The sequence below is a fragment of the Castor canadensis genome, chromosome 2, assembly GCF_047511655.1.
Source record: "Castor canadensis chromosome 2, mCasCan1.hap1v2, whole genome shotgun sequence".
Taxonomy (NCBI): domain Eukaryota; kingdom Metazoa; phylum Chordata; class Mammalia; order Rodentia; family Castoridae; genus Castor; species Castor canadensis.
Window position 1 is genome coordinate 94,460,173 of NC_133387.1, and position 27,890 is coordinate 94,488,062.

Here is a 27,890-nt window from a genome sequence, read left to right on the forward strand (position 1 = left end):
CTATATGGCTTCTATTTGTTTGGGTTCCTTTGTTTCTTAATCTGTCTTTCATGTCCTTTGCCCATTTGCTGGTATGTGCTTATTTCTTTGCTGAAGTTCTTCCTCAGAAGGATTTTAGCTCTTTGCTAGTGACCTATAAGTATCTTCCATTTGCCATTTTGCTTTTCCTTTATGATGTTTATTATTTGTACAAGCAGTTTAATCTTTTGGATGCAGTATAAACTATCATTATTTCCCTTATTGTTTATGCTTTTGGTATGATTCCTAAAAAGACCTTTTCTTTATGAAACATACAAAAGTTTTACCCTAGGTCCTTTTAGTGTTTTAATATTAATCTAGATCTAAAATGATGATGATGATGGTAATAATAATGGGACTTGAATGTAAAAAAGGTACCGATTGGGGGGACCAGCAAGATGGGGGAGGAGGAAAGGAGAAGGTACTGGAGAGTAAAGAGAATCAAAGTACCTTACATATAAAAGGACAGCATAACGAAACCCACCAAACACTATTTGAAAAATCAGTGAGGAGGGAGAGAAGTTAAGGGAATATATGCTAACGAAAATAGTGAAAAACAATTTACTTTTGCAATCCAACTGGAATATAAGCAGGTAATATTTAATAATGTAAATATTAACTTATGTGATGATTTAATATTTTTTGAATGGCTAGAGAGCTAGTACAATATTATATATTGTGTAACTGATTCTTTTCCAACAGATTTGAAGTCTTCCATGCTTTACATAGGCTATGCTGGTTGCAGTATAATATTGTTCTGATTATCAGAATTTGAGATGTTTTAATATCTGACACTGTGTATTTCTCTTCCCTGATATTATTGATATTTTTCCAATTACATCTATTTTCCTTGAAAAGCCTTAAAATTACCAACTTCTCTGAAGTTTCTGGATCAGGAAACTGTCACTTTAGTAAAAAAACAGTAAGAAATACATTTGCCATTCCTGTGTTATTTTATTCCTCTGTCACTACTCAGTGAAATGGCCACATCTCCCCTCCTTCTTCCAGCACTTAGATGGCGTTCATTATACTGATTTTGAAGTTCTACTTGCTCTCTTAACTTTGTTTTCCTTACGTGTAAATTCTTTGGAATGGTATTTTAAATGTTATCCATTTTCCAGTTTGGCTTTTGTTACATTTTTTATGATATTTGATTCCTCATCGTTTTTGTAGTCAAGATTTCTTTTCAATTTCTTCATATCATCAGTTTTGGTCAGCTTTGGGGAAGGTAAATATTGGGCATATAGTGGGTTGGGTCACCTGCTCTACCTCTTCAAACCCAGTATCACCTTGCCTTGGAAGCAGAGGCCTCCATCTGTGCTGCCTAGGCTCTTCTTCTGCTCTGGGAATTTCCATGGTCTGTTCTGGAAGTGCTCCAAGCACTTTGCTTGCACCACCACGAACATCATCTAGGATCTGGTGGGCTGTGTAGTTTCTCTCACCCAGTTGCTTCCTTCCTTCAGGGAACCCTTACATTTCTGGATCAAGGGTAGCTCCCTGGTCAGCAATGATACTCAATTAAAAATGTCTTTTCAATTTTTTTCCTGTGGTTTGGGGTAAGGAGGATTAAGTGTCTGTTTTTGGAAAATGGACAAGTTAAAACAAGTGTTCTTGTCTTTGTACATGTGTGCTTGTCAACATGACTGTGAAGGAACAAGGCAGATACATTACTTGAAGGTCAATGATTGCAATGTGGACCCAGACAGCCACATTCCTTGGATGCTCTGGCCCGTCCCTGGAACCATAGCATTTTTGGCACCTAAGCTTTATTTTTTAGACAACCACAACCAGACACATGAAGTAAGGAAGGAAGTGAAGGAAGAGAACAACAAAGGGAGAGATGAGGAAAGGAAGGAAGAAGGGAGGAAGAGAACAATAATTAAGAATACAATGTTAATGAAAACAACCCTAACTTCATTCAAAGATGACGCTTTATGAAAGATCTTTTGCTCACCTCCTTGCAGAAACTTCATGGGGTAGACGATGGCATGGTATCTGTCTATGCTGAGGGACACCAGGACATAGGTAGAAGCATAGAGCAGTACGACCTAAAGATAGAAAGAGCGAAGCCTATGACTCTTGCAGGCCTTCTTCCCTGTTACTGATATTTTCCCAATCACATTTGAAGATGTATGTTATGACTGTATAGTCACGATACATGTCATAATTGCATAGTGTCCTGTGCCATTTAGAAACCTTGGGATTGGACCAAGGTAGGGATGAGGGTTGGGTTAGGGAGGGGAATGACTGGCTGGTCCTCCCTTCTGGGAGCAAATTGCAGTTGTTAGTGCTGGAACTTGCATTGCTACTGAGAATGAGAGACAATGCTTCCAACTCCTACTCATTCAAATAGCTTCCTGGAAATTCCATATTTCAGGATCATTTCCTCTTGACATTTGCATGGTACATTTATTTGTAATTGACTTTTTAAGTAAACTAATTTTCTCTGCCACAATTGACATTCCAGAATAATTAGAAGCAAAAGTTCACTTTCCTTTTATCAGTGTGAGTAGTTGGGAGATGACAGAAGTGTTCCGGTTTCAGGGAGCCTGTGTGCTGTTCTGAATCATTTATCATTAGCAGTGCTGGCACCATCAGAGAACTCCCCTCCTGCTTCCTCTTGCACTGCTCTAGCAGACATGTTGCCTAGGGTCAGATCCCGAGTCTCTGTCTCCTCTTGCTCTTTCCCATTCTCTTTTTTATTAACCTTAACCACACCCATTAATTATCTTGTGTGCAGTATTATTTGCATACTCCGCAGAAGAGGAGATTGGGGCATAAGAAGTTAATATCTCTTCTGTGCAGGGCATACTTAAAAGGCACTTAAAGGGAATATCTCTGAAAAGATGACTATGGTGGAAATGTTTCAGGTAACTTTTTAAAAAATCCTTTTTTTATTATTGTGCTGTAGGTACACTCTGACATTTATAAAAGTTCTTTCAATACATCATAGTTTAATTCATTTCTTCCATCATTCTCCTTCCTCTTGTTTTTTTTGGTGGAATAGAGGTTTGCACTCAGGGCTTCATGTTTGGAAAGCAGGCACCCTATTGTTTGAACCACACCCACAATCCTTTTTTGCTCTGGTTATTTTGGAGATGAAATCTCAAGAGTTATTTGCCTAGGCTGGCCTTAAACCACAATCCTCCTGATCTCAGCCTCCCAAGTTGCTAGGATTATAGGCATGAGCCACTGGTACCCAGCTGTTTCAGATGACTTAAAGTCTCATTTTCACAAAGAGTTCGGCTGTATCTGCTTGTAAAGTTAGGATTAAATCTTAAAGGGGTAGAAGAGTAACTTGAAGACTAAAGCCCAAGGGCAAGTGTCTGATTTTCTTCTTGGCAGAGTTCATCTTTGTTCTGACATTGTACCTTTTTTGTTCTTTTTCCTTAGACAAATAACAACCAATTACATTTGCACTTCAAGGTTTGATGGGTTTACATCCTAATACACCCATTATAAGTTGAAAATATATTAATTTGATAATACATTTAACAAATCTAACCTATTGAACATCATAGTTTAGTCTGCCTTAAGTGTGCTCAGAAGACTTGCATTAGTCAACAGTTGGGCAAAGTCATCTAACACAAAGTCTATTTTATAGAAAGTGTTGAATATCTCATGTAATTTATTGAACACTGTTCCAAAGGTGCAAAATAGAATGATTATATGGGTATAATATATTTGGCACCATCATAGTCTAAGAATCATCAGAAGTTGGGGACCATCTGTATACTGTCATTCTTTATTTTTATCTCTCTAACACTACCACACATGCTTCTCAGCACTAATGTAGAAGATAACATAGGAGAAGGGTTGTGAAGAATGGTCAGAGATTGAAGGCTCTCCGGAGGGACATAAAAATGTTCTCTTCTTGAGCAAAAGGTGACAATTGGAGAAAGAGAAAATGGATGTCTAAATTTAAGGGAAAAATTTAGTCTATTGTCTCCTTAGAGAAAAGTTAGGTTTCTACTTGTGACCCACAAATTCAGAATGATGAAGGTTGGCCCTGGACAGTTAAGGAAATGGCATTGGAGAAGGATGGGGAAGACAGTACTTGGCAGGGTAGAAGGTCATGGTGGGAAGGTCATAAGGACCTTGGATGTTTGGGGTGAGAGAGCTGACAGGGTCACAATCTGGGGTAGGAGGAAGAATCACCAAAAACAGGTTTCCAGGGCAGCAGGCAATGTTAACAAGAAGAGATCAATGTTGAGACACAATCAAAAAGAGAATGTAGTTTCAGAGATTAAACAGCTTCAAACAACTAGGCAGAATAAAAAAAATGAAAGGTTATCTAAAAGAAATATATCTCAAATTATCATGCTTCTTCACCACAAAAATAAATGCCAGAGAGCAGTATGAGAACATGTGCAAAGTTTCAAAAGAAAATTGTGATCCAAGGATTTTGTAAATATCATTCTTGTGCCAGGATGAACAATTTTTTTTTAGGCATATACGAAGGAAGGAAATCTAACAGGGACACTCTTCCTTAAAGTCCCATTGAGGAAGGACTGCTGCTGGTTGAGAATTATTTCAAAATGAAGAACTCAAGAAGTGGAAAGAGGATAAAAGAGTACAAGTTATGGCAAGCAATGAAGTTACCAAGATGCACATTGTTTACGAAATAGTTGTGAGTATAGTTACTGAACATTTCAAGGAAAAATCTGGGGAGCTGAATGAGGGAAGAGAGTCATAGGAATGATATCATGCTAAATTCCACTTAGACCTTTTAAAGCTCTCTTGTTTTATACTTTGATAGAGATACAGTAAATCTAAAAATAAAGATAAACTATGATAGAGTAAAATACAAATGAGAAAAATAATGTATTAGTTTCCTATAGTTACTATAGCAAGTTACTACTGGTTTGATGGTCTAAAACAGCATACATTTATTCTCTCACATTTTTGGAAACCATAAGCCTAAAATCAGTTCTACTGGGCCAAAATCTAGGTGTTAGCAGGGCCTTGGTCCTTCCAGAGCCTCTAGAATAGAATCCAGCTCTTGCCTCTTCCAGCTTTAGGTACCTGCTGGAGTTTGGTTGCTTGTGACCATATCAATCCAGTATTGCCCTCTGTGGTTACAGTGCTTTCTCCTCTCCTGCCTGTGTGTCAAATCTCTGTCTGCCTCCTTCTCAAGGACTCCCAGGATTATTTGAGATAATCTTCCCATTTGAAGATTCTAAATTTAATCATTTTGTAAAACCCCTTTCATCATATAAGGTAGCATATATAGGCGCCCATGATTAGGATATAGGTAGCCTGGGGAATATTGTTTTAGTCTACCACAATTAATAATCAATTAAGGAAAAAACAAGCAAAGAGCAAGAAAGATACAGAAAATTTAAAGTGAGTTGACTGAAGTTATACTCAACACTATTCCTAAACAATAAATATGACCAGATTAATTCCCTTCCTTGAAACAAAGACTCTTTAAAACAAAAACTGTCCTTTAAGTCCAACTGTGTACTGTTCAGAGTAGAAACAAATAAAATAATATCAAAATTTAAAAACAGAGGGATGGTCAAAGGCATATCAAGCAATTAAAAACTAAAAGCAGGCATTTAAAAAATAATGTTATAATATAAATTAAACTCAAGGCAAATAGAATTACATGTGACAGGGAGATTGTTTAATGTTGAAAAAAGACACGATACATAATAGCAACAGAATATTCATGAACATATATGTAACAAATAACACTATGTATATAAAAATGCTTAAAGTTTTAGAGGTGAAAAAATCAACAAAAAATGTAAATAGGAAAAATTAAACTCTGTAACAAGGATGACACACACTATTGTAAAATCCTTAAACAATATTTTCAAAGTTGATCATATACTAAACTGCCTAAAAAGAAAACCTCTCAATAGATTCCAAAAAGTAGAACTTATGAAATTCACATATTTTAAACAATAAACCATGAAGCTGAAATTAGTAACACGTTTTTTTAAAATACCACTTGGAAATTCAAACATCCTCATAATTAATTCAAGTCAAGAAGGAAATCAAAGTACAATTTTAGTCAATTCATAAATGTCAACAATGAAACTCTACATATCAACAACATATGGGATGCCATTCGGAGGACAGATGGCAGCTTCAAGACATATGTCTGAATTCTCACTACCCCACCCCTTAATTGTGACAGAAATGACCTAGGAAATATGAAACTCAAGAAAATGTTGCAAAGAGAAGTGAGATTTAAATGCTGGAAACAAAGAAATCTCACTTACAAAAATGACAGATTGGATTCCCATAAAGTACGATTCTTGGATTGATTTTAAAATAGATACTGAACAAAAATACTTTACTTTTTAGAGCAATTTTATATTTACAAAAGAGCTGTAAATAGTGTAGAGAATTTCTGTATTACCAATCCCTCACCTACACACTTTCCCCTACAATGGAATAACACTCTGTCAGGGGTTATTTGCTTATTCATTCAAATATTGAAGGACATCTTGTTTTCTTCATTTTTGGTGATTAGGAATAAAGCTTTTACAAACATTCTTGTGCAGGTTTTGGGATGGACATAAATTGACAACTGAAGTGTACAAACTCCTAGGATCACAAGTTGCTGGATTATGCAGTATGATTATGTCTAGCTTTATAAGAGACTGCCAAATTATCTTCTAATGGCTGTATCATTTTGAAATCCCATCCATAATGAAGGAGAATTCCTATCACTATACATTCCCACCAGCATTTGGAATTAACACATTTAAAAAAATTAGCCATTCTCTAACAGGTGTGTAGTGGTCAATCTTTGTTTTAATTTTCAATTCTCTAATGACATGATGTTGAGTTTTTTCACATGTGTGTTTGCCATTTTCTTTAGTGAGCAGTTTGTTCAGATCTTTTGTCTATTTTTAGTGGTTTTTTTTTTAACTGTTACGTTTTTTAAGAGTTCTTTGTATATTTTGGATACAAATCCTTTGTGAAATATAAGTTTTGCATTTTCCCCATTCTGTGGATTGCCTTTTCATTCTTTTAAACAGTGTTCTTTGTAGAGAAGTTTTTAATCTTCATAAAGTTCATCATTTCTACTTTTTCTCTTATGGATTATGACCTTGGTTTTGCAGCTAAAAGCTTATAAGGAAACTCCAGTCCCCTAGATCTTCTTCTATGCTATCTTCTAATAGCTTTACAGTATTGCATGTTGAACTGATCTCGCTGATCTTTACTGAGTTTGTTTTTTTAAAGATACAAGATCTGTGTTTAGATTTTTTTAATCTTTTGTTTATATTACACACATGAATATTTACAGGAAACAATGAAGGGTTCCTTAATGTGAAGTTGCAATTAAATGTATTCTAATTCCTTTCACTGCAGAGACCTAAATTTTTATGACTATTATCACTTAACATCATAATTTATGTAATAACCAACATTTTTGATTCTCACTTAGACATTTCTGCATCCAATTTTGCATGCATCAGTATCTAATGGCTATGCTTTTGACCCCTCTACACATTTCATCTCTCTTTCTGCTTCTTCATCATGGTGTGATGCAATGGTGGGGAGGGGCTTTGTCAGAACTGGTCACATGTGGTCATGATCTTATGGCCAGCCACCAGAATCATGAGCTAAATAACTGTCTATAAGATAACCAGTCTCAGGTATTTTGTTATAGCAACACAAAACAGACTAAGACAGCCATTATTCTGTACTTTGTATAATGATTCTAAATAATATGCACTGAATGTCAGTGCCCCCAATTTCATAAAATGAACATACAAGGAAAGATAGGCCCAAATACACTAATAATTGATCTCAATACCTCACTCTTATCAATAGAACACCCAGACAAAAAAATCAACAAGATATCTCAGCACTACACAATACCATTAATGAAATATATTCAATAGATAGCTATAGAGTATTCCATTCCTTAGCAGCAGATTACATATTCCTCTCAACAGCCCCTGGAACTTTCTCCAAAATAGATCACAGTTTAGGCCATATAATAAGTCTTAACAAATACAAAAAGTAGAAATAATTTCCTGCATCTTAACAGACCATAATGAAGTAAGATTAGAAATTAATAGCAAGGAAATCTACAAAAAATTATTCAAACACGTGGAGCTAGGACAACACACTTTTGAATGATCTACGGGTCATGAAAAAATTAAAAAATGTCTAGATTCAAATGAAAACGGAAGTATAACACACTAGAACCTCTGTGTTCAGTGCTGAGAGGAAAGACTATAGACACAAGTGCCTGCATTAGAAAAATCAGAGCGACCACTAATAAATAACACGATGCACCTCCAGTGCTTGAAAAATCAAGAACAAGCCAAACCCAGCATCAGGAGACAGTAAGAAATCATATAGGTCAGGACAGAAATTAATGAAATGGAGACTAAAAGAACAATTCAAAGACTCAATGAAACAAGGCTCATTTTTTTGAATAAAGAAAGATTGATAATCCTTTAAATCCCTTAGCCAAACTATCTAAAAGAAAGAGGGAGAAGACCCAACATTAATAAAATTAGAGATGAAAAAGGAAATATTACAACATACCAATGAAATTCAGAGGCTCATTAGGGAACATTTTGAAAACTTGTATTTCGACAAATTGGAAACTTTAAAAGAAATGGATATTTGAAGCTAATATGATACTAATATCAGAAGAGATAAGGATGCATAAAAAATTATAGACCTATTTCCTTCATGAGCATAGACACAAAAATTTTCAATAAAATACTAACAAAAATGGTATTGAGAAAACACATTAAAAAGATCATATACCATGATCCAGTTGGTTTCATTTCAGGGATGCAAGGAGGGTTCAACATACACCAATCAATAAATGTAATGCACAAATAAATAGAACTTAGAAAAAAAAACCACATGCTCATCTCAATAGATGCAGAAAAAGTCTTGACAAAAATTCAACATTCCTTCATGATAAAAGCTATGAAAAAACTAGAAATAGAAGGAATGTACCTCAACATAATAAAAGCTATATATGACAAACCTATAGCAAACATTGTACTGAACAGGGAAAAACAAAAACTATGCCTCTAAAATCAAAACAAAGACAAGGGTGTCCACTCTCTTCCTCTTTAATATAATACTTGAATTTTTAACCAGAGAAATAGACAAGAGAAATAAATAAAAGTTATATAAATAGGAAAGAAAGTATCAAATTATCCTTATTTGCAAGTAAATATTTTATGTGTGGAAACACTAAAGACTCCATCCAAAACCTCTTTGATGTGATAAACACTTTCAGCAAAGTAGCAGTATACTACTACTGCCAACATATAAAAATCAGTAGCTTTTCGGGTTGGTGCAGTGGCTCAAGTGGTAGAGCACCTGCTTGCAAGCACAAGGACAGAGTTCAAGTCTCAGTACCACCAAAAACCCATCAGTAGCTTTTCTATACACCAACAACAAACAGGCTGAAAAAGAAATCAGAAAAACAATCCCATTCACAATAGCCACAAAAATTTAAATAATTAGGAATAAACTTAGTTAAAGAGGTGAAAGACCTCTACAATGAAAACTGTAAAGCACTGACGAAAGAAACTGAAGAAGACACTATAAGAGTGTAATACCGCCCCTGTACATGGATTGGCAGATCAATATTGTGAAAAATGGCTGTACTACCAAAAGCAATCTACAAAACCAATGCAATTCCCATCAAAATTCCAATGAGATTCTTCACAGAAACAGAAAAATCAATCCTAAAATTCATATGGAACCATAAAAGACTCTGAGAAGCCAAAGCAATCCTTAGCAAAAAGACCAGACTGGAGGTATCACAATACCTGAGTTCAAACTGTACTACAGAACCCATTGTAGCAAAAACAGGATGTTTGTGACACAGAAATAGACACATTAGAACAATGAGAAACAGTAGAAGTCACAGAAATAAGTTCACATAGTTACAACCATCTGCACCTTTCAACAAAAGTACCCAAAATTTACATTGAAGAAAAGACAACCTATACAACAAATGGTGTTAGGAAAACTGGATATACATATGTAGAAGAATGACACTAAATCCCCTAAAACTAGATGCCCTGTACAAAAATCAACTCAAAATGGATCAAACCTTAGCCAGTGCCAGTGGCTCACACCTGTAATACAGGTTAATTGGGAAGCTGAGATCCGGAGGATCACAGTTCAAGGCAGCCCGGGAAAATAGTGCGGGAGACCCCATTTCAAAAATAACCAGAGCAAAATGGACAGGAGGTGTGGCTCAAGCAGTTAAGCACCTGCTGTGCAAGCGAGAAGCCCTGAGTTCAAACCCCTGTCCCACAAAAAAATGTATCAAATTTTAATGTAAGACCTGAAACTTTGAAACTAATCCAGGGAAAACACTGGAAGATATAGGGCTAGCTATGCAAGAACTTTATGATTAGCTCATAACAGTTCAGGAAATCAGAGCAAGAATTGAAAAATGTGATTGCATCAAATTAAAAAGTTTCTACATATCAAAGGAAACAAAAGAAAACCTATGGGATGGGATAAATTCTTTTCCAGCTATTCATTGGAGAAGAGATTAGTGAACAGAACACAAAAAGAGCTAAAAAAACTAAATGCTAAAAGAACTAATAATCCAATTAATAACTGGGTAAATGAATTGAACAGATAATTCTCCAAGGAAGAAATACAAATAGCCAATAAACACATGAAGAACTGTTCAACATCCCTAGCCATAAAAGAAATGCAAATCAAAATAACATTGAGATTCTATCTCACCCCAGTCAGAATGGCAAGCATCAAGGAAACAAGCAATAACAAATGCTGGCGAGGATGTGGGAAAAGGAATTCTTAGACACTGTTGGTGGGAATGTAAACTAGTGCAGCCACTGTGGAAATCACTACAAATGTTCCTCAAAAAAATAAAAATAGGACTACCATACAATCCAGCAATAACCACTATAGGCATATATTTGAAGGAATATCAGGATGTAAGTCAGGATACAATAGAGACACCTGCACACCTATGTTTATTGCAGAGCTGTTCACAATAGCCAAGCTATGGAATCAACTTAAGTGCCCATAAACAGATGAATGGAAAAAGAAAATCACACACACACACACATACACACACACACACAAACTGGGGTATTATTTTACCATAAAGAATGAAATTATGTCATTTTCAGGACAATGAATGGGACTAGAGATCATCATTTTAAATGAAGTAACTGAGGTTCAGAAAGACAAACATGAGTCAGGAGTGATAGCTCATACCTGTAACCCCAGAAACTCAGGAAGAGGAGATTGGGAGGATAGTGTTTTGAGGCCAGGCTGCAAAAAGTTGTGAGATGCCCTTTGCAATCAATAAACTGAGCGTGGTGGCACATGCCTGTGATCCCCGTACGTGCAAGTTAGTAGGTAGGAGGATTGTGGACTGAGGCCAAAATACAAGACTCTCCTGAAAAGTAACTAAGGTAGAAAAAGCTGGGGTCATGGCTCAAGTGGTAGTACTCCTGCCTAGCAAGCATGAGGCCCTAGTTCAAACCTCAGTCTTGCCAAAAATTAATAAACAAAAATTAAAAAATAACCACCCCCCCAAAAAAGACAAACATTGCATTTTGTGGGAATGTGTGGGAGGGAAACGATGGGAAGAGGAAGAGGGAGATAGGGGTTGTATAACTTCAAATATATCTATGCATGAAAATAACAATTGAAACCACTAAAAACTGTAAAAAAAATGGGGGTAGAGAGGATGGTGATAAGGAAATAATAGAGGGGGTAATTTGATCAAAGGGCAACATGTACATCTGTGGAAATACTACGATGAAACTTTTTCATATAATCAGTATGTGCTAATAAAAATTATAATGAAACCCAGGTAAAAATTGCAAGAAAGATTTACAAGTAGAGGGGTAAATATGATCAAAGTATACTGTATGTATGTATGTAAATATCACAATGAAATTCCCAATCTGTACAATTAATATATGCTAATGAAATATGCGAAAATATCTTAAAAATAAAAAAATAAGCTTTGTTTAGAGTAGTTTTAGATTATCAGGAAAACTTAGTAAACGGAACAGATACTTTCTCATAACCTCCTTGCTTCTACATACACAAAATCTCCCTTACCATCAAACACCAACCCATGAATGCTACATTGGATGAACCTACACTGACACATCATTAACACCCAACAAAGTCCATGGTTTGCGTTGGTGATCACATTTGTGTTGTACATTGTATAGGTTTATAGATACATATAAACCCATATTATTTACTTATATGTATATATAATGTCATGTATCTACCATTATAGTTTCACACAGGGTAGTTCAACTGCCCTCCAAATCCTCTGGCCTCCACTTGTTCATTCCCCCTTACCCCCAACCCCTGGCAACCACTGATCTTTCTGTTTCTCCATAGTTTTGCCTTTTCCAGAAACTCATATCGTTGGAATCACATAGTGTATAACCTTATCAGATTGATTCTTTTACTTAGTAATATGCATTTAAGGCTCCTCTATATTTCTACATGAGATGTACAAATTTTAAGGCAACTCGATGGCTCTTTTCTTTTTATCACTGAATAGTATACACTACCAGAGTTTATTTCCCCATGCACCCACTAAAGAACATTTTGGTTGCTTTGGGAATTATAAATAAAGTCTGCTATACACATTCATATGCAGTCTTTGGTATGGAAATATATTTTCAACTCATTTGGGAGATGAGAAACACAATTATAGAATTGTATGGTAGGATTATAGGTTTTAGAATAAATTGCTAAACTCTCTTCAAAAGTGGCTGTACCTTTTTGAATTCCTACTAGCAATTAATGAAAGTTCTTGAGGCCTTACATTCTCAGCATATTTCATGCTCCTAGTCTTAGATTGTGGTCATTCTAACAAGTGTGTATTGGTCTCTGTTGTTTCAACTTGCCATTCCCTAATGACAGATTTCTAAACAGCTTTCACACACCTATTTGCTATACTTCTTAATGAGGTCTGTTCTTTTGACCATTTTAAAATAAAGCTCATTTTCTTATTCTGAAGTTTTAAAAGATCTGCTTATAATTGAGTAACGCTCTTTTATCAGGTATGTCTTTTGAGAACGTCTCTTTGCAGTCTGTGGCTTGTCCTCTCATTCTTTTGCAAGTATTTCTTGCAGAAGCAGAAATGTTAATTTCAATAAAGTCCAGCTTACCAATTCTGTTTCTCATGGATCAGGGCTTTGGTATTGTATCTAAAACAATCACTGCCATATCTAAGGTGATTTGGGACTCCTCCTACGCTATCTTCTATGAGTTTTATATTATTGCATTTACATTTATGCCAAAGATTCATTTTGAATGTTTTGTGATCAGTATAAATAAGATCCCTGTTTAGATTTGTAAGTTTGCATGTAGCTATCTTCTGTTCTGGTACTATTTGTTAAAAATACGATTTTTTTTTTCCTTTGCATTGCCTTTGCTCTTTTGTAAAAGACTGATTATGTGGGTCTGTCACTGGGATTGCTATTCTGTTCCACTGATTTATTTTTCTCTTCTTTGATTAATGTCATACTACCTTGATTATCATAAAGCTGGGTAGTAGCTGTCCTAAAACTCTTCTTCTTTTCCTTCTCCTCCAGCTCCTATCCCTCCTCCTCCTCCTCCTTCTTCTCCTCCTCTTCATTTTGTTGACTATTCCAGGTGTTTTGTCTATGTAATGTTCAGAATCAGTTTATCAATAGCCACGAAATACCTTCTTGGAGGTTGAGTGAGGTAGCGTTTAACACATAGATCAAGTTGGGAAGAGCTGACAACTTGACACTATCAACTCTTTATATAAATACACAGAGTAACTCATTTGTTTAGTTCTTCCATGATTACTTTCAAGTTTCGCAGTTTTCCTCATATATATTTTGTTACATTTTTACATATTTTACTTTTGGTGTGCTAATGTGGATGACATGGTGTGTTAATTTCAAATTCTACTTGTTTACTGCTGGTAATTAGGAAAGCAATTGACTTTAATGTATGAACCTTGCATAGTACAATTTTGCTATAATTACTTATTAGTTCTGGGAGAGTTTTTGTCAATCATTTTAGACTATTTATACAGACAACATTTCGTCTGTGAACAGACACTTTTATTTTTCTATTCCTGAATTGTATGTCTTTTCTTTCCTCTTTTTGTCTTGTTAGAACTAACTTTGTAATATTAAGAAGTAAAGTACTTGCCTTTCTCCTGAGCCTCGCAAGCTAATTTCTAGTTTCCCACCATTACGATGTTAGCCCTGAGGAATTTTTGGTAGATTTTATTTTTCAAGTTGAAGGAATTCCTCTCTATTTCTAGTTTGCTAAAAGTTTTCTTAAAAAATAATTAATGGATATTGGGTTTTGATATCTTTTGATATGATAATGTGATTTTTTTTCTCTTTAGCCTGTCAATGTAATGGATTATATTAATTGATTTTTGAATGTTGAACTAGCCCTGCACACCTGGGGATAAAAATTGTTGGATTTGATTTGCCAATATTTGTTGAAGATTTTTTTGCATCTTTGTTCATGAGAAATATTGGACTGCAATTTTCTTTTCTTGCAGTATCTGTGTCTGGTTTTGGTTTTAGAGTAATGTCCTCATAGAATGAGTTAGAATGTATCACCTCTGTTTCTTTCCATTCTTCACTATGGAGTTTAATTTTAGCCATGGGCTTCTCAGAGATGGCCCTTATTGTATTGAGATATTTTTCTTCTATACCTAATTTATGGAGAAATTTTATCATACAAGGATTTTGAGTTTTGTCGTGAGTTTTTTCTGCATCCACTGAGGTGATCGTATTAAGGTGGGGTACCACATTTCTTGATTTGTGTATGTTGAGCCCCCTTGCATCCTAGGAATAACCACTTGGTCATGGTGTATGATCCTTTTAATGTACTATTGAAATCATTTAGCTTGTATTTTATCATGATTTTTGCATTTATTTTCATAAGAGATCTTTTTTCCTGTAGCACCTTTGGCTTTGGTATCAGGATAATGCTGGCCTTATAAAATAAATTTGGATTAGTTCCTGTCTGTTCAGTTTTTTGGGAAGACTTTGAGAAAGATTGGTGCTAATTCTTCCTTAAATATTTGGGTAGAATGAAGCAATAAAGACATCTGGTCCTGGGCTGTTCTTGGTTGGAGTGGAGAGTTTATTACTGTTCATTCTGCTGGTCGTTATTGGTCTGCTTAAATTTTGTATTTATTCAAGATTTAATCTTTGTAGGTTGTATGTTTCTAAGAGTTTTTTCATTTCTTCTAGATCATGCAAGTTTTGGGCGCATATTTGTTCACAATTGTCTTCCCATGATCCTTTGTATTTCTGCAATATTAGCTTTTTTTTTTTTTTTTTTTTTTTTTTTACTGGGGCTTGAGCTCAGGGCCTTGAGCTCAGGGCCTTCACTTTGAGCCACTCTTTGAGCCCTTTCTTATGATGGGTTTTTTGAGATAGGGTCTCATGAACTATTTGCCCAGGCTGGCTTCGAACCACAATTCTGATCTCTGCCTTCTGAATAGCTAGGATTACAGGTGTGAGCCATTGGAACCTGGTCAGCAATATTAGTTTTAATGTTTTCTCTTTCATTTCTAATTTTATTGATTCGAATATTTTCTATTCTTAGTCTAGGTCAAGGATAAATTTTGTTTTTCTTTTTAAAAATCTAGCTCATGATTTCATTGATCTTTTCTATTGATTTTTAATTTTTATTTCTTCTTAAATCTTTATTATCTTTATTATTTATTCTCCTATTTTTAGTTCTTTGAGATAGAAAGTTAGGTTGTGTATTTTAGGTCTTTTTTCTTTCTTAACACAGGTGTTTATTGCTCTTAACATCTTCCTTATTATTGTTTTTGTGACAGTCTGTACATTTTTGTATATTGCATTTTCATTTGTTTCAAGGCATTGTAAATTTCTCTTTTGGTTTCTTTTGTGACTCATTTGCTATTTTCAAACTTTCTTCCTGTTATTGACTTCTAGTTTCCTATCATCATGGTTAGAAGTTATGTGATGTGACTTCAGTTTTCAGTTTGTCAAGGCTTGTTTTTATCAGTGCTATGGACTAAATGTGTTTATCCGCAAAAATTCATGTACTAGAAGCTTGGTTTCTATATTCTAGTGAAATTTTCATTTTAGTTTTTGTTCTTTAAATTCCAAAATTTCTATATGATTGTGTTTTAGCCTTGTTCATGTTTATTGTTATTTTCTATTTGGTAAGACATTGTTTATATACTTTAGTTCTTTGAACATATTTTAAATATTTTTCTAGTATGTCCAGTGGCTGGGTTTTCTCAGAAATGGTTTTGTTTAATTTAATTTTTTCCTATAAATGTGCCTTACTCTCTCATTTCTTTGTATGTTCCAAATTTGTGGTGTTGTCTTAGATTGGCAGTTAGGGAGATCCTTCAAACAGAGATTTTCTTTTCTTTATTTTTTAATGAACAAGTAAGACTTTTAGATGTTTATGCTGTACAACATAATTTTTATATTGTACATCTGCAGGATGACTAAATGAATTTGCTTATCCACATGTGTTACCTCATAGGCTTACATTTTTGTGTGTGGTGAGAACACATAAAATCTAGTCACAGCAATTTTCAGGTATACAAAATGTTTTTTCTTAACTGCAGTTATCATATTGTACAAAAATTCTCTTAAACTTTTTTCTCTAACTAAAATGTCATGTGTTTTGACCAACATCTCCCAGTGTTTCCATTCAGCAGCCGCTGGTAACAATCATTTTATTCTCTGTTTCCGTGAGTCTGACTTTCATATTCCGCATATAAAAAAGATGCTGAAGTATTTTTCTTTCTGTGACTGTTTCATTTCACTTAGCACAATATCGTTCAGATTTAACCATCTTGAGGCAGAAGACAGGAAATTCCTCTTTCTCAATGCTCTTACTGTGTATATTTGCAGCATTTCTTTATCCATTCATTTGTTGATGGCCACTTAGGATGGTCCATGTCTTGGCTCTCTTGGGTAATGCTGCAACGACAGGAGCCTGCAGGTATGTCTTGGGCATATTAGTTTCATAACCTTTGACTGTATACCCAGGAGTGGGATTTTGGATCATGTTAGTTCCATTTTTAATTTATATAGGAACCCCCATACTCTTTTCCACACTGGCTGCACAAGTTTAAGTTCCCATCAACAGTGTACAGGGGTTTCCTTTTCTCCACCACCTTAACACTTGTGATTTTTTGTCTTTGTGATGACAGCCATCCTAAAAGGTAGGAGGTGATAGCTCATGGTTTTAACTTGCATTTCTCTGACAATCAGTGAGATTGAACATCATTTCATGTACCTATTCGCCATTTATATATATTCTTTCAAGAAATGTCTATTTAGGTCCTTTGATCATTATTTAGTTGGGTTAATTTTTTTATTTGTCAACTTTCATTACTATAATGAAATAGCTGACACAGACCACCATCATAAAGAAAAAAGGTTTATTTATCTCACAGTTTTGGACACTTAAAGTCCATGCAGCATGGTAAGGATGCAGCTTGGCTCTGGTAAGGAGTCCATGGCAGGTGGCAGAGGCTGAGGGGTGAGTGGAGAAAAGATCACATCATATAGGAAGCGGAAGGAGATGGGTGGGGCCGGGCTTTCTCCTTTTACAAATAGCAGCAAGAACCACCAAAAGTGCTCCCAACAACCCAAAGACCTTTCAATAGTCCCCATCTCTTAAAGGGCCTACCCCTTCCAATATTGCCACCTGAAGTCTAAGCCTCCAAATATGAGAATGCTTGGGTGGACACAGTTAAACTATATCCATGCTGTAGCACTCATTGTTGAATTTCTTATATATTTTGATAATAACACATTTATTGGATACATGATTTGCAAATATATTCTTCCATCCCATAGGTCACTTGTTAACTCTATAGATTGTTTCCTCTGCTGTGCAGAAAAATTACTTAGGCTGATGTAACCTTACTTGTCTATTTTTGTTTTTATTACCTGTGTTTTTAGGGTCATATCTGAAACATCCTAGCCCAGACAAATGTCATAGAGATTTCCCCTTATGTTTTTTTAGTAGTTTTCTAATTTTATATCTTACTTATAATTTTTTAATCCATTCTGAGTTGATTTTTGTATGTGGTATGAGATAGGAGTCTAATTTCATTCTTCTGCAGGTGAATGTCCAGTTTTCCCAGTGACATTCATTGAAGAGAATTTCCCTTCCCTGTTGTATGCTCTTGGAATCTTTGTTGAAAATCAATTGACTGTATATAAATGTATTTATTTTGGGATTCTCTCTGTGTCTTATTGATCTGTGCATTTGTTTTATGCAAGTACCATGCTGTTTTGATTTTTGCAGCTTTGTAAGAGAGTTTGAAATCAAGTAGTGTTATGCCTCCAGCTTTTGTTTTTTTTTGTTGTTGTTGTTCAATATTGATTTGACTTTTTGGCGTCTTTGTGGTTCTATTTGTATTTTAGGATTATTGTTTCCTGTTTCTGTGGAAAATGTCATTAGACTTTTAATGGGATTGCACTGAATCTGTAGCTTGCTTTGGGTAATATAGACATTTTGACAATGTTAAGCCTTCAAATCCATGAACATACATATTTCTCCATTTAATTGTGTCATCTTTAACTCTTAATATTTTTTAATTTTTAGGAATTCTGGGATAAATTTATTCCTAAGTATTTTGCTATGTGTTTTTGCAACTATTACAAATGAACTATTTTCTTTTTTGAATAGTTTATTATTAGTATATAGAAATGTTTCTGATTTTTGCATTTTGATTTTGTATTCTGCAAATGTATTTATTTATTAACAGTTTTCTGATGGAGTGTTTAGATTTTTCTAAGATAATGTCACCTACAAACAAAGGCAATTTTACTTCTTTATTTCTGATTTGAAAACCTTTTCTTTCTTTCGCTTGATTATGCTCTTGCTAAGTCATGAGAGTGCAATTCTTGTTTGTTCCTGATTTTAGAGAAAAAGAATTCAATGTATCTCAGTTGAATATGATGTTAGCTGTGGCCTTGCTATATCTGGCCATTATTGTGTTGAGATACTTTCCTTCTTTACCTAATTTATTGAACATTTTTTTAATCATAAAAGGATGTTGTGCTTTGTCAAATGCCTCAAGGTCATTAAAGGCAGCAGCTTTGGGCCTTTTACATTTCTTCCTGACAATGGATATAGTAATGGGCATAAACAGTCTTCCAGATTCTTAGGAATATCTCCAAGATTTTCAAATACCCTATGAATATCTTATTACCCAATTATTTTTTTTTTAAGATTTGGTTAGTTCATTGTTTTCTTCAACAGTTACCCAATAACTCAGGCATCTGTGAAGTTAATCGATTGCCTGTAATTATTTTTGACAAATGCCCAGAGGAAAAAGGGTTTTCACAGTTGGCAAGTTTTGAATAAAGTAAAATACAGACAGCCTTGCAAGTGGGTTTTTCCAAGGAACTGCCAGTCATGTCAAGTAGTGGCAGATTTCTGGGAATGAGGCTTTGAAAAAGCTCTGCCCCTGTTCTGTTCACTTGAGGGGATACCAGACTATTTATTTTTACTGTGAGTGAGAGCTGCTAATTTTCAAGGCTTTCACAGAGCTAGATAGTGAGAGATGAGAACAATGCAAGTCAAAATACCACAAAGCTCTGAGCTTTCACTTCAAGATTCATCCATTTTCTTGAACACGTGCTCCTTCAATTGCTATATGCCTTTGGTTAGTGTCCAGATTCCTAAAAAAATTGATTCTGAAGAGGTTTCTTGCTCTCTTTATAGAAGAGGGAATTATTAGAGCTTTCTGTGCCAATTTTTCTATGTCTCCAAGATATATTTTATATATAGTATTGTCTTCATATTCATTATAAATATACTGAGAAGAAATATACTGATATGAACATTTCAGGGGCAAAAAGACATTTTTAAGTTGGCAATTAGGAAAACTTGGGTTATGATATGCTTTTGAAAAATATGAAGGTAACTGTGGTTGCTAGCATTTAACATGCCCCCCAATAAACTTACTTCATGGTTTCAGTCTTTCTTGTGGTTGCTTTTTCTCCATATTGAATCAGAATTGACTTGAGTGACAAAAAGAACAATGCAGAGGTCATGGTGTAACTTCCAGACTAGTTTATAAAGTACACAATAGATTGCGACCTCTAGCCTAGTCATGTGAAGAGATTATTATTATGATTATTATTATTATTTTGGCAGCACTGGGTTTGAACTCAGGGCCTTGCACTTGCTAAGCAAGTGCTCTTACTGCTTGAACCACTCTTCCAGCCCCTTTTCTGTGATGGATTTGTTCAAGATAGGGTCTCATGAACTATTTGCCTGGACTGGCTTTGAAACGCAGTCTTCCTGACTTCTGCCTCCTGAGTAGCTAAGATTACAGGTATAAGCCACAAGCACCTGGCCGTGATTATTCTTGAAAAATCCACCTGCTATGTTGTGAAGCCTCTGAAGAATACCTAGAGAGAGGCCCACATGGAAAAGAAGTGGGGATTCTGCCAAAGCTAAGTGACAGTTTACCATTTATGGAAGTGACCACATTGGAAATGCATTGTCTCACCCAGTTAAGCTCTTCAATAACCCAGTTCAGGAAACACCTGACACACAACCTTACGTTTGATAAATTTTTATCCAGTCTGCCCAACCAGTTCTTCCAGAATTCTTGACTAATAGAAACTGTGAGCGTATAAATATTTATTGCTTTAAATTCCTTATGTTTTGTTATAATTTGTGTCTCAGCAATTTATTACTAATATAGTAAGCACCTGAAAATATTTATCTACAAAAAAATCCTCAAGAAATAATCGGGATGTGTTTTTAAAAAACTACTCCTGCAAAAAACTGAAACTAGATCCATGTATATCACCCTATACCAAGATTAACTCAAAATGGATCAAGGATCTTAATATCAGACCCCAAACTCTTAAGTTGATACAAGAAAGAGTAGGAAATACTCTGGAGTTAGTAGGTATAGGTAAAAACTTTCTCAATGAAACCCCAGCAGCACAGCAACTAAGAGATAGCATAGATAAATGGGACCTCATAAAACTAAAAAGCTTCTGTTCATCAAAAGAAATGGTCTCTAAACTGAAGAGAACACCCACAGAGTGGGAGAAAATATTTGCCAATTATACATCAGACAAAGGACTGATAACCAGAATATACAGGGAACTTAAAAAACTAAATTCTCCCAAAACTAATGAACCAATAAAGAAATGGGCATGTGAACTAAACAGAACTTTCTCAAAAGAAGAAATTCAAATGGCCAGAAAACACATGAAAAAATGCTCACCATCTCTAGCAATAAAGGAAATGCAAATTAAAACCACACTAAGATTCCACCTCACCCCTGTTAGAATAGCCATCATCAGCAACACCACCAACAACAGGTGTTGGCGAGGATGTGGGGAAAAAGGAACCCTTTTACACTGTTGGTGGGAATGTAGACTAGTACAACCACTCTGGAAAAAAATTTGGAGGCTACTTAAAAAGATGGACATCGATCTACCATTTGATCCAGCAATACCACTCTTGGGGATATACCCAAAAGACTGTTACTCCAGAGGCACCTGCACATCCATGTTTATTGCGGCACTATTCACAATAGCCAAGTTATGGAAACAGCCAAGATGTCCCAGCACTGACGAATGGATTAAGAAAATGTGGTATCTATACACAATGGAATTTTATGCAGCCATGAAGAAGAACGAAATGTTATCATTCGCTGGTAAATGGATGGAATTGGAGAACATCATTCTGAGTGAGGTTAGCCTGGCTCAAAAGACCAAAAATCGTATGTTCTCCCTCATATGTGGACATTAGATCAAGGGCAAACACAACAAGGGGATTGGACTATGAGCACATGATAAAAGCGAGAGCACACAAGGGAGGGGTGAGGATAGGTAAGACACCTAAAAAACTAGCTAGCATTTGTTGCCCTTAACGCAGAGAAACTAAAGCAGATACCTTAAAGCAACTGAGGCCAATAGGAAAAGGGGACCAGGAACTAGAGAAAAGGTTAGATCAAAAAGAATTAACCTAGAAGGTAACACCCACACACAGGAAATCAATGTGAGTCAATGCCCTGTATAGCTATCCTTATCTCAACCAGCAAAACCCCTTGTTCCTTCCTATTATTGCTTATACTCTCTCTACAACAAAATTAGAGATAAGGGCAAAATAGTTTCTGCTGGGTATTGAGGGGGGGAGCGGGAGGGGGTGGAGTGGGTGGTAAGGGAGGGGGTGGGGGCAGGGGGGAGAAATGAACCAAGCCTTGTATGCACATATGAATAATAAAAGAAAAATGAAAAAAAAAAAAAGAAAAAGACCACCAAAAGAATAAATCCTTTTTTCTATAAAAAAAAAAAAAAAAAGAAAATATCATCTCCACCTGGAAGTATGGGCTCTTTTTCACATCTAATAAGCTTCATGTTACATTCAGATCACAAAAGAATATTAAAGTTATAGATACTCTTTATTCATTTTCTAGAGATGGACTAACAGTTACCAAGATCTGAAAATGATAAAAACAAATGAAAATCATAATTTTACTTCTGAATATAGATACAATGATCCTAAAAACTCCCACTAGCAAATGGAATCTTACGGGACTGGGGGTCCAGAAATGCATTGTACTTCTAGAAAGCTACAATGGTTTAGACCTGCAGTACTGCCTTCAGAACCAAAGTATATTAATGGAAAATAATATTAAAGTCTTGGAGAACATTAGTCCTAACACTAATTGTTAAATGGTTTATTCTTTCCATATACAGTTAAGTTATCTTAATCTATATCTATGTTTATATTAATGCATCAATAATACAAGTACATATAATATTTTAATCACATATACATATTTTAAATAGATGTGTCTTTCACTGATGTGTATTGACAGTCCACATATAGGTATCTTTAATCTAAAAATAGATTTTAGCAAAACTCAGAAAGTAGTAAGAATACCAATTATATAATTGAAACAAGATAACAGCTTAGCGAAGAAGAAAGTCAAATGCAAACAGATATTTAAAAAGTGTGTTTTGGGTAGTAGTTCAATGGATAATACTTATTTTCTATCAAGTTGTCAAAGTTTTTCAAAAAGAACGGGAGCCAGTGTTGGGTTAGTCTGAAGGGTAAAGGCAAATAAATATTATTTGCAATGTTTTGAGATTATTTAGCCATAATATGTCAAAAGTTTTTAATATTAATCCACACGTTTTACTTAATTCTTGAAATACGAACATTTTATATTGTAAAAGCTTATTTGTATTTTCTTTATATGTGCATTATTTTTGGCACAGAAATACATTTTAGATAGTGTACAAATTTTGGCTTATCCTTTCACCTAGGAGGAAGTAGGTCATTGGTTGCATAGCAGTGACAGATTTAATACTATTTTCCTTATGAAAACTCTGAGAGCTAACTTTTGTGTCAGTATGGCTTATCATGTTTGGAAGGTGCTACATACCTGCAAATAGCGGACCACTCGGCAGACCAGGTCAGGTGCCATGAAGTCTCCAGTGAATCGCCAAATGATATCTGTCAAGATGTTGACCAGCCCTGTGAAAGAGTCTAATAAAACATACAGTGCTTAATTTCAGTCTCAAGTCTGTGGCTGTGCTGCAGCAGGAATGATTTCCTGGGGAGTCTTTATTTTCTCTTGGTTTCTCAGATACCACTGATGAAAAGTAAGGCAATGCAGGAGTCCCCTCACTTTTATTAGGAAAAGAGTTCAGCAATGATAGAGGTAAAATCAAACACATCATACAGTTGACCTTTAAAGTCACCAAACAGGAGACCTGTGGTAAAGCAAGCACTGTGTCACAATCAAAAGAAGGCAAAAATTTTAAAAAGCAAAGTATTTGATTCTGGGAAAACTCTCAGAATTCCCCTTTTCATACCCTTTATTTTACAGTCTAGCTCTTCTACCTCCCTATCCTCAATTTCAGTTTTCCCCTAAGATTCTTCTGCTTATTCACCCTTTCAATATCTGCCCTTGGGAAATATCAGGTGCATAATCCATCAATTTAATTCAATTCCATTAGTTGTAGTGGGAAAAACGTGTGAAGAGTTTTGTCACATATTAACACTTAGCAGAAAGTATCTAGTACACAGAACAAGAAGCACTATACTAAGTAGATAAAATGACTTGTCTGCCTAGCATAATCCAGGTTTTGTCATTGGTCACCTCAGTATTGACATCAGATGCACATGAATGGAGTGGCCAAGTGACAGACAGGAATAGTATGATAGACTACTTCTTCTACGGTTAATATAGCCTCTGTTGTCTTTGAATGTACAACTTACCAAGAAGAGAGACCAACATTGAGCGAGCCCCCAGTAGGGACTATTCTTGAATAGATCAACTGGTTACTTTTTGTCAAGTTGACATTGGGCCTCTCTTATCCCACAAGGGCCACCTGTCCATCCTCCCAATGATATGCCTACCCAATATATGAGCTTGTTTTTTTTCTGACCTTCGAGCTATCGCCAACACCACTCACAACTCTCTGGGGCTTTCAGATTTCCTAACTGAAACTGAACCCACACAAGGTAGTATCTGATCATGGTACTCACTTCATAGGGAAGGCAGTGTAAGTCTGCACTCATGGTCATAGAACTCACAGTTTGTAGCATGTACTGTACCACCCAGAAGCAGCTGTCTCCTAGAGCCCTGGATGGACTCCCAAGGAACAGATGAAGTGCAGCCTGAAGGTAATGCTTAGAAGGGTAGGCAGCCATCTTTACAGTGCAGTTGAAACAATCAGATCCCTTTTTAGGGTGCTGTGTCCCTTGTGAGAATTACAATAGATCAGACAACCAAGAGGAAGAGTAATGAATGGCCTCTGTTAACATTGCTGTCAACCTCCACCAGGAGACCTTCAAGTCTTATGCCTGTGTGACTGTCAGCCCTTTTGTTTCTCTATGGGTGACACTGATAAGAAGCATCAGCAAGTACTTGGGAATGAAAACAAAAGTACAACAAACTTGCAGAAGAGATTCCTGTGGTAGTTCCTAGGTGTGAGAGAAGTTCTTCCTGAGAAGGGCAGGGTTGTGCAGGGCCTTGAGAGTTGTGGGTCATGACTGATCAAGTAGGAAGGTCATGAAATTTTTCCTGGCAGAACTGGACTGGATGAATGAATGCAATGCAGGTCAGAGTTACTTGGATATTGTCTTTTCATTTACTTCTTCCTTAATTTGAAAATAATGAGAAAATTAAATGGTGCTTTTCTAGATCCAGGTGACTATGTGAACAATTATAGTGCATCCAAGTAAAATCATTATCTCCCTGGAGCTGGATCTTAAATAAGCCTATTTCTGTGAGTAGACCATTCACAGAACTGTGGCACAGCATTTGTTAGTTGCTATTAAGCAAATGATGCTATAGGTGATCAGTAGAAAGCTATTTAGTTACCTAAGTAATTAAGTGCATTGCAAATAAACTGCTCCTAGGTGGTAATTAACAGGACCTTGGGAATAAAGGTACACTTTAAAGGCCAAATCACTTCCATGTATTAGTCTGCTTTTTAAATTTTGTTCTGTGAAAGATCTTAGGAAACTAATATGCAGGAAACCCAAAGCAGACTCCCAGCAGACTTACTTGCTTCTTTTAGGGTATCTTGCAAAGGTGAATGTGGGTTTCACATGGGAGAGCAAATATGAATGAAGTGGGGAGAAGTCAAGCACAGGCAACAGCTGAGCTGAACTCTACAGGTGAAAAGGAGGTGAAGGACATTGATTCTAGGCACACATAAAGGCATCAATGAAGTTATGGAGGTGAGAAGAGTGAGAACGACATGACTTCTGTATATAAAATAACATTTCATCTGTTGCCATTACTAAAGCCTAAAATAGGAGCTAGGAAGAGCAAGAAATGGAGCTGAAGAAACAGAAGACTCTGGACCTTTCAAGCTCTTGTGCCAATGACAGGAGCATGTGTTTGTTCCTTTATTCAACAGGAGATTGAACAGCTGTCTTCTCACCCGTTTTAAATAGATTTCTGTAGTTAATGTAGGGAGGATCAATTTGGTGGGTCCAGTACAGGAATTACCATTTGCACCTCTTAGGGGATGTAGAAATTTGAGAAAGATAATCAGTATCTCGTGTGTGGAAATAAGAATAGGGACACAGAGAAGGAAGCATACCTGAGCTACACTTGGCATGGTAAAATCAAGAGGATTTATGACTGAATATTAGATTTTTGTATGTTCCTGGCTGGGGTGACCTTGGTAGATGGTGGTGCCATCAATTAAGTCTGTGAACACAGGAAGATGAACTCATTAAGGGAAAACTTTAATGAGATTGGATTTTAATTGGGTTTTACACAACTTAACATGTAGTGTTATTAGTGATGTTAGATTGAAGTCTACCATCTTTTTGTTGCTTCTAGTTTTCATTTATATGTTGTTCCTTTTTCTTCTTCTTGGACTGATTGAACATTTTTTATGATTTCCTTTTTTGTTTGTGCCATTGGTTTATTAACTATGCCTCTATTCTATTTTTAAAAATGTTGATGGAGAGTTTTCAATATATATCTTCAATTTATCATGGTCTACTTTAATCTAATACTATACAAATGCTTATATAATGCAAGGACTTGTATGTTCAAATTCCTCATAAACTGTGCTATTGTTTAGATGTTTAAATTTAATATGTATTATAAAACCCACTGCTACAATTTTGTAAACAGTCAATTATGTTTTAGAGCTGTTATTTAAAAATAAGAAAAATGTGTTTAATATTACTCCTCAGTTTTACTTGTTTTAGAGCTCTTTATAGTTTTTTTTTAATTATTGTGCTGGGTGGGGTACATTGGAATATTCACAAAATTGTTACAACGTATCAAATATATCATACTTGAATTCACTCTCTCCACTGCTCTCTTTCATTCCCCCTTCCCTGAGTCCCCCAACAGTCTCAACATGTATCATTTTGCATTTACTTACATGTGTATACACTGTTAGTGCTACCTCCCCCCAGTCCATCCTTCCCCCCCCTCCTGTTCTCCAATTTTGTAGAAGAAAAAACATAAAACATAATTAGAGAAACATAGCGTTTTTGCTAATTTGAGATACAGGGAGATTCCTTGTGTTGTTCCCATGCACATGTGTATTGCAACCGACATGGGTTCATCTCTACCAGACCTCTTACTACTTCCTGCTCCCCTTCCCATAGCAGCCTCTGCTAACTTAAGATTTGCTCCTCTACAGTGGGCACATCAACCACATTCAAGTTTTAGGTTTCCTTCCCTTTCCCTAATCCTCACGTGTGTGTTCCCTCTTAGTGTGTGTGACCCGTGTCCAATAATATTACTGCATTTTTTTTAGGTCTATAATCCGCACATGAGGAAGAACATGCGATTTTGGCCCTTCTTAGCCTGGCTATCTTGGTTAAGAGGATGTTCTCCAGTTTTTGTTGATCAAATCTCTGTTCTGTTGTCAAATTTCTTTTGTCAGAACCTCTTTTAATGTTTCTTGAAATGTATCTGGGCTGGCAACCAATTTTCCCCATTTGTTTTTGCTTTCTTTAAATAAAATCTTGAATAATCTTTATTTCCACTTCATTTTTAACAGATAATTTTATTAGATGAGTGACAATAATCCTCCAGTTGGTGCTTTTTTTTGGGGGGGGGGGGTCCCTGGAGCTTGCTAGGCAGGTACTCTACCACTTGAGCCATACCTCCAGCCCTTTTTTGTCTTAGTTGTTTTTTTAGATAGAGTCTCGAGTTTTTGTCTAGGTCTGGCTTGGTCTATTGTCCTACATATGCTTCCCGGAGAGCTGGGATGACAGATACACACCATTGTGCCAGACATTGGTTGAAATGGAATCTCTTGAGCGTTTTTTTTTTTTTTTTTGGCCTGGGCTGGAACCAAGATCCTTCCCATCTCTACCTCCCAAATAGCTTGAGTTACAGGCATGAGCCACAGTACCCA

The 27,890-nt window shown here is 35.7% G+C and overlaps 1 protein-coding gene across 1 annotated transcript in view; it reads right to left on the reverse strand.

Moving 5' to 3' along the window:
* The window catches only part of Npsr1 (neuropeptide S receptor 1), a 171,172-nt gene that overhangs the window by 23,519 nt on the left and 119,763 nt on the right, over positions 1–27,890 (reverse strand). The window contains exons 3-4 of the mRNA XM_074058038.1: positions 23,426–23,529; positions 1,973–2,066 (exon numbers count right to left, since the gene is read on the reverse strand). Of these exons, the coding sequence (XP_073914139.1) occupies positions 1,973–2,066; positions 23,426–23,529 (198 nt within the window). The remainder of the gene's footprint in view (positions 1–1,972; positions 2,067–23,425; positions 23,530–27,890) is intronic.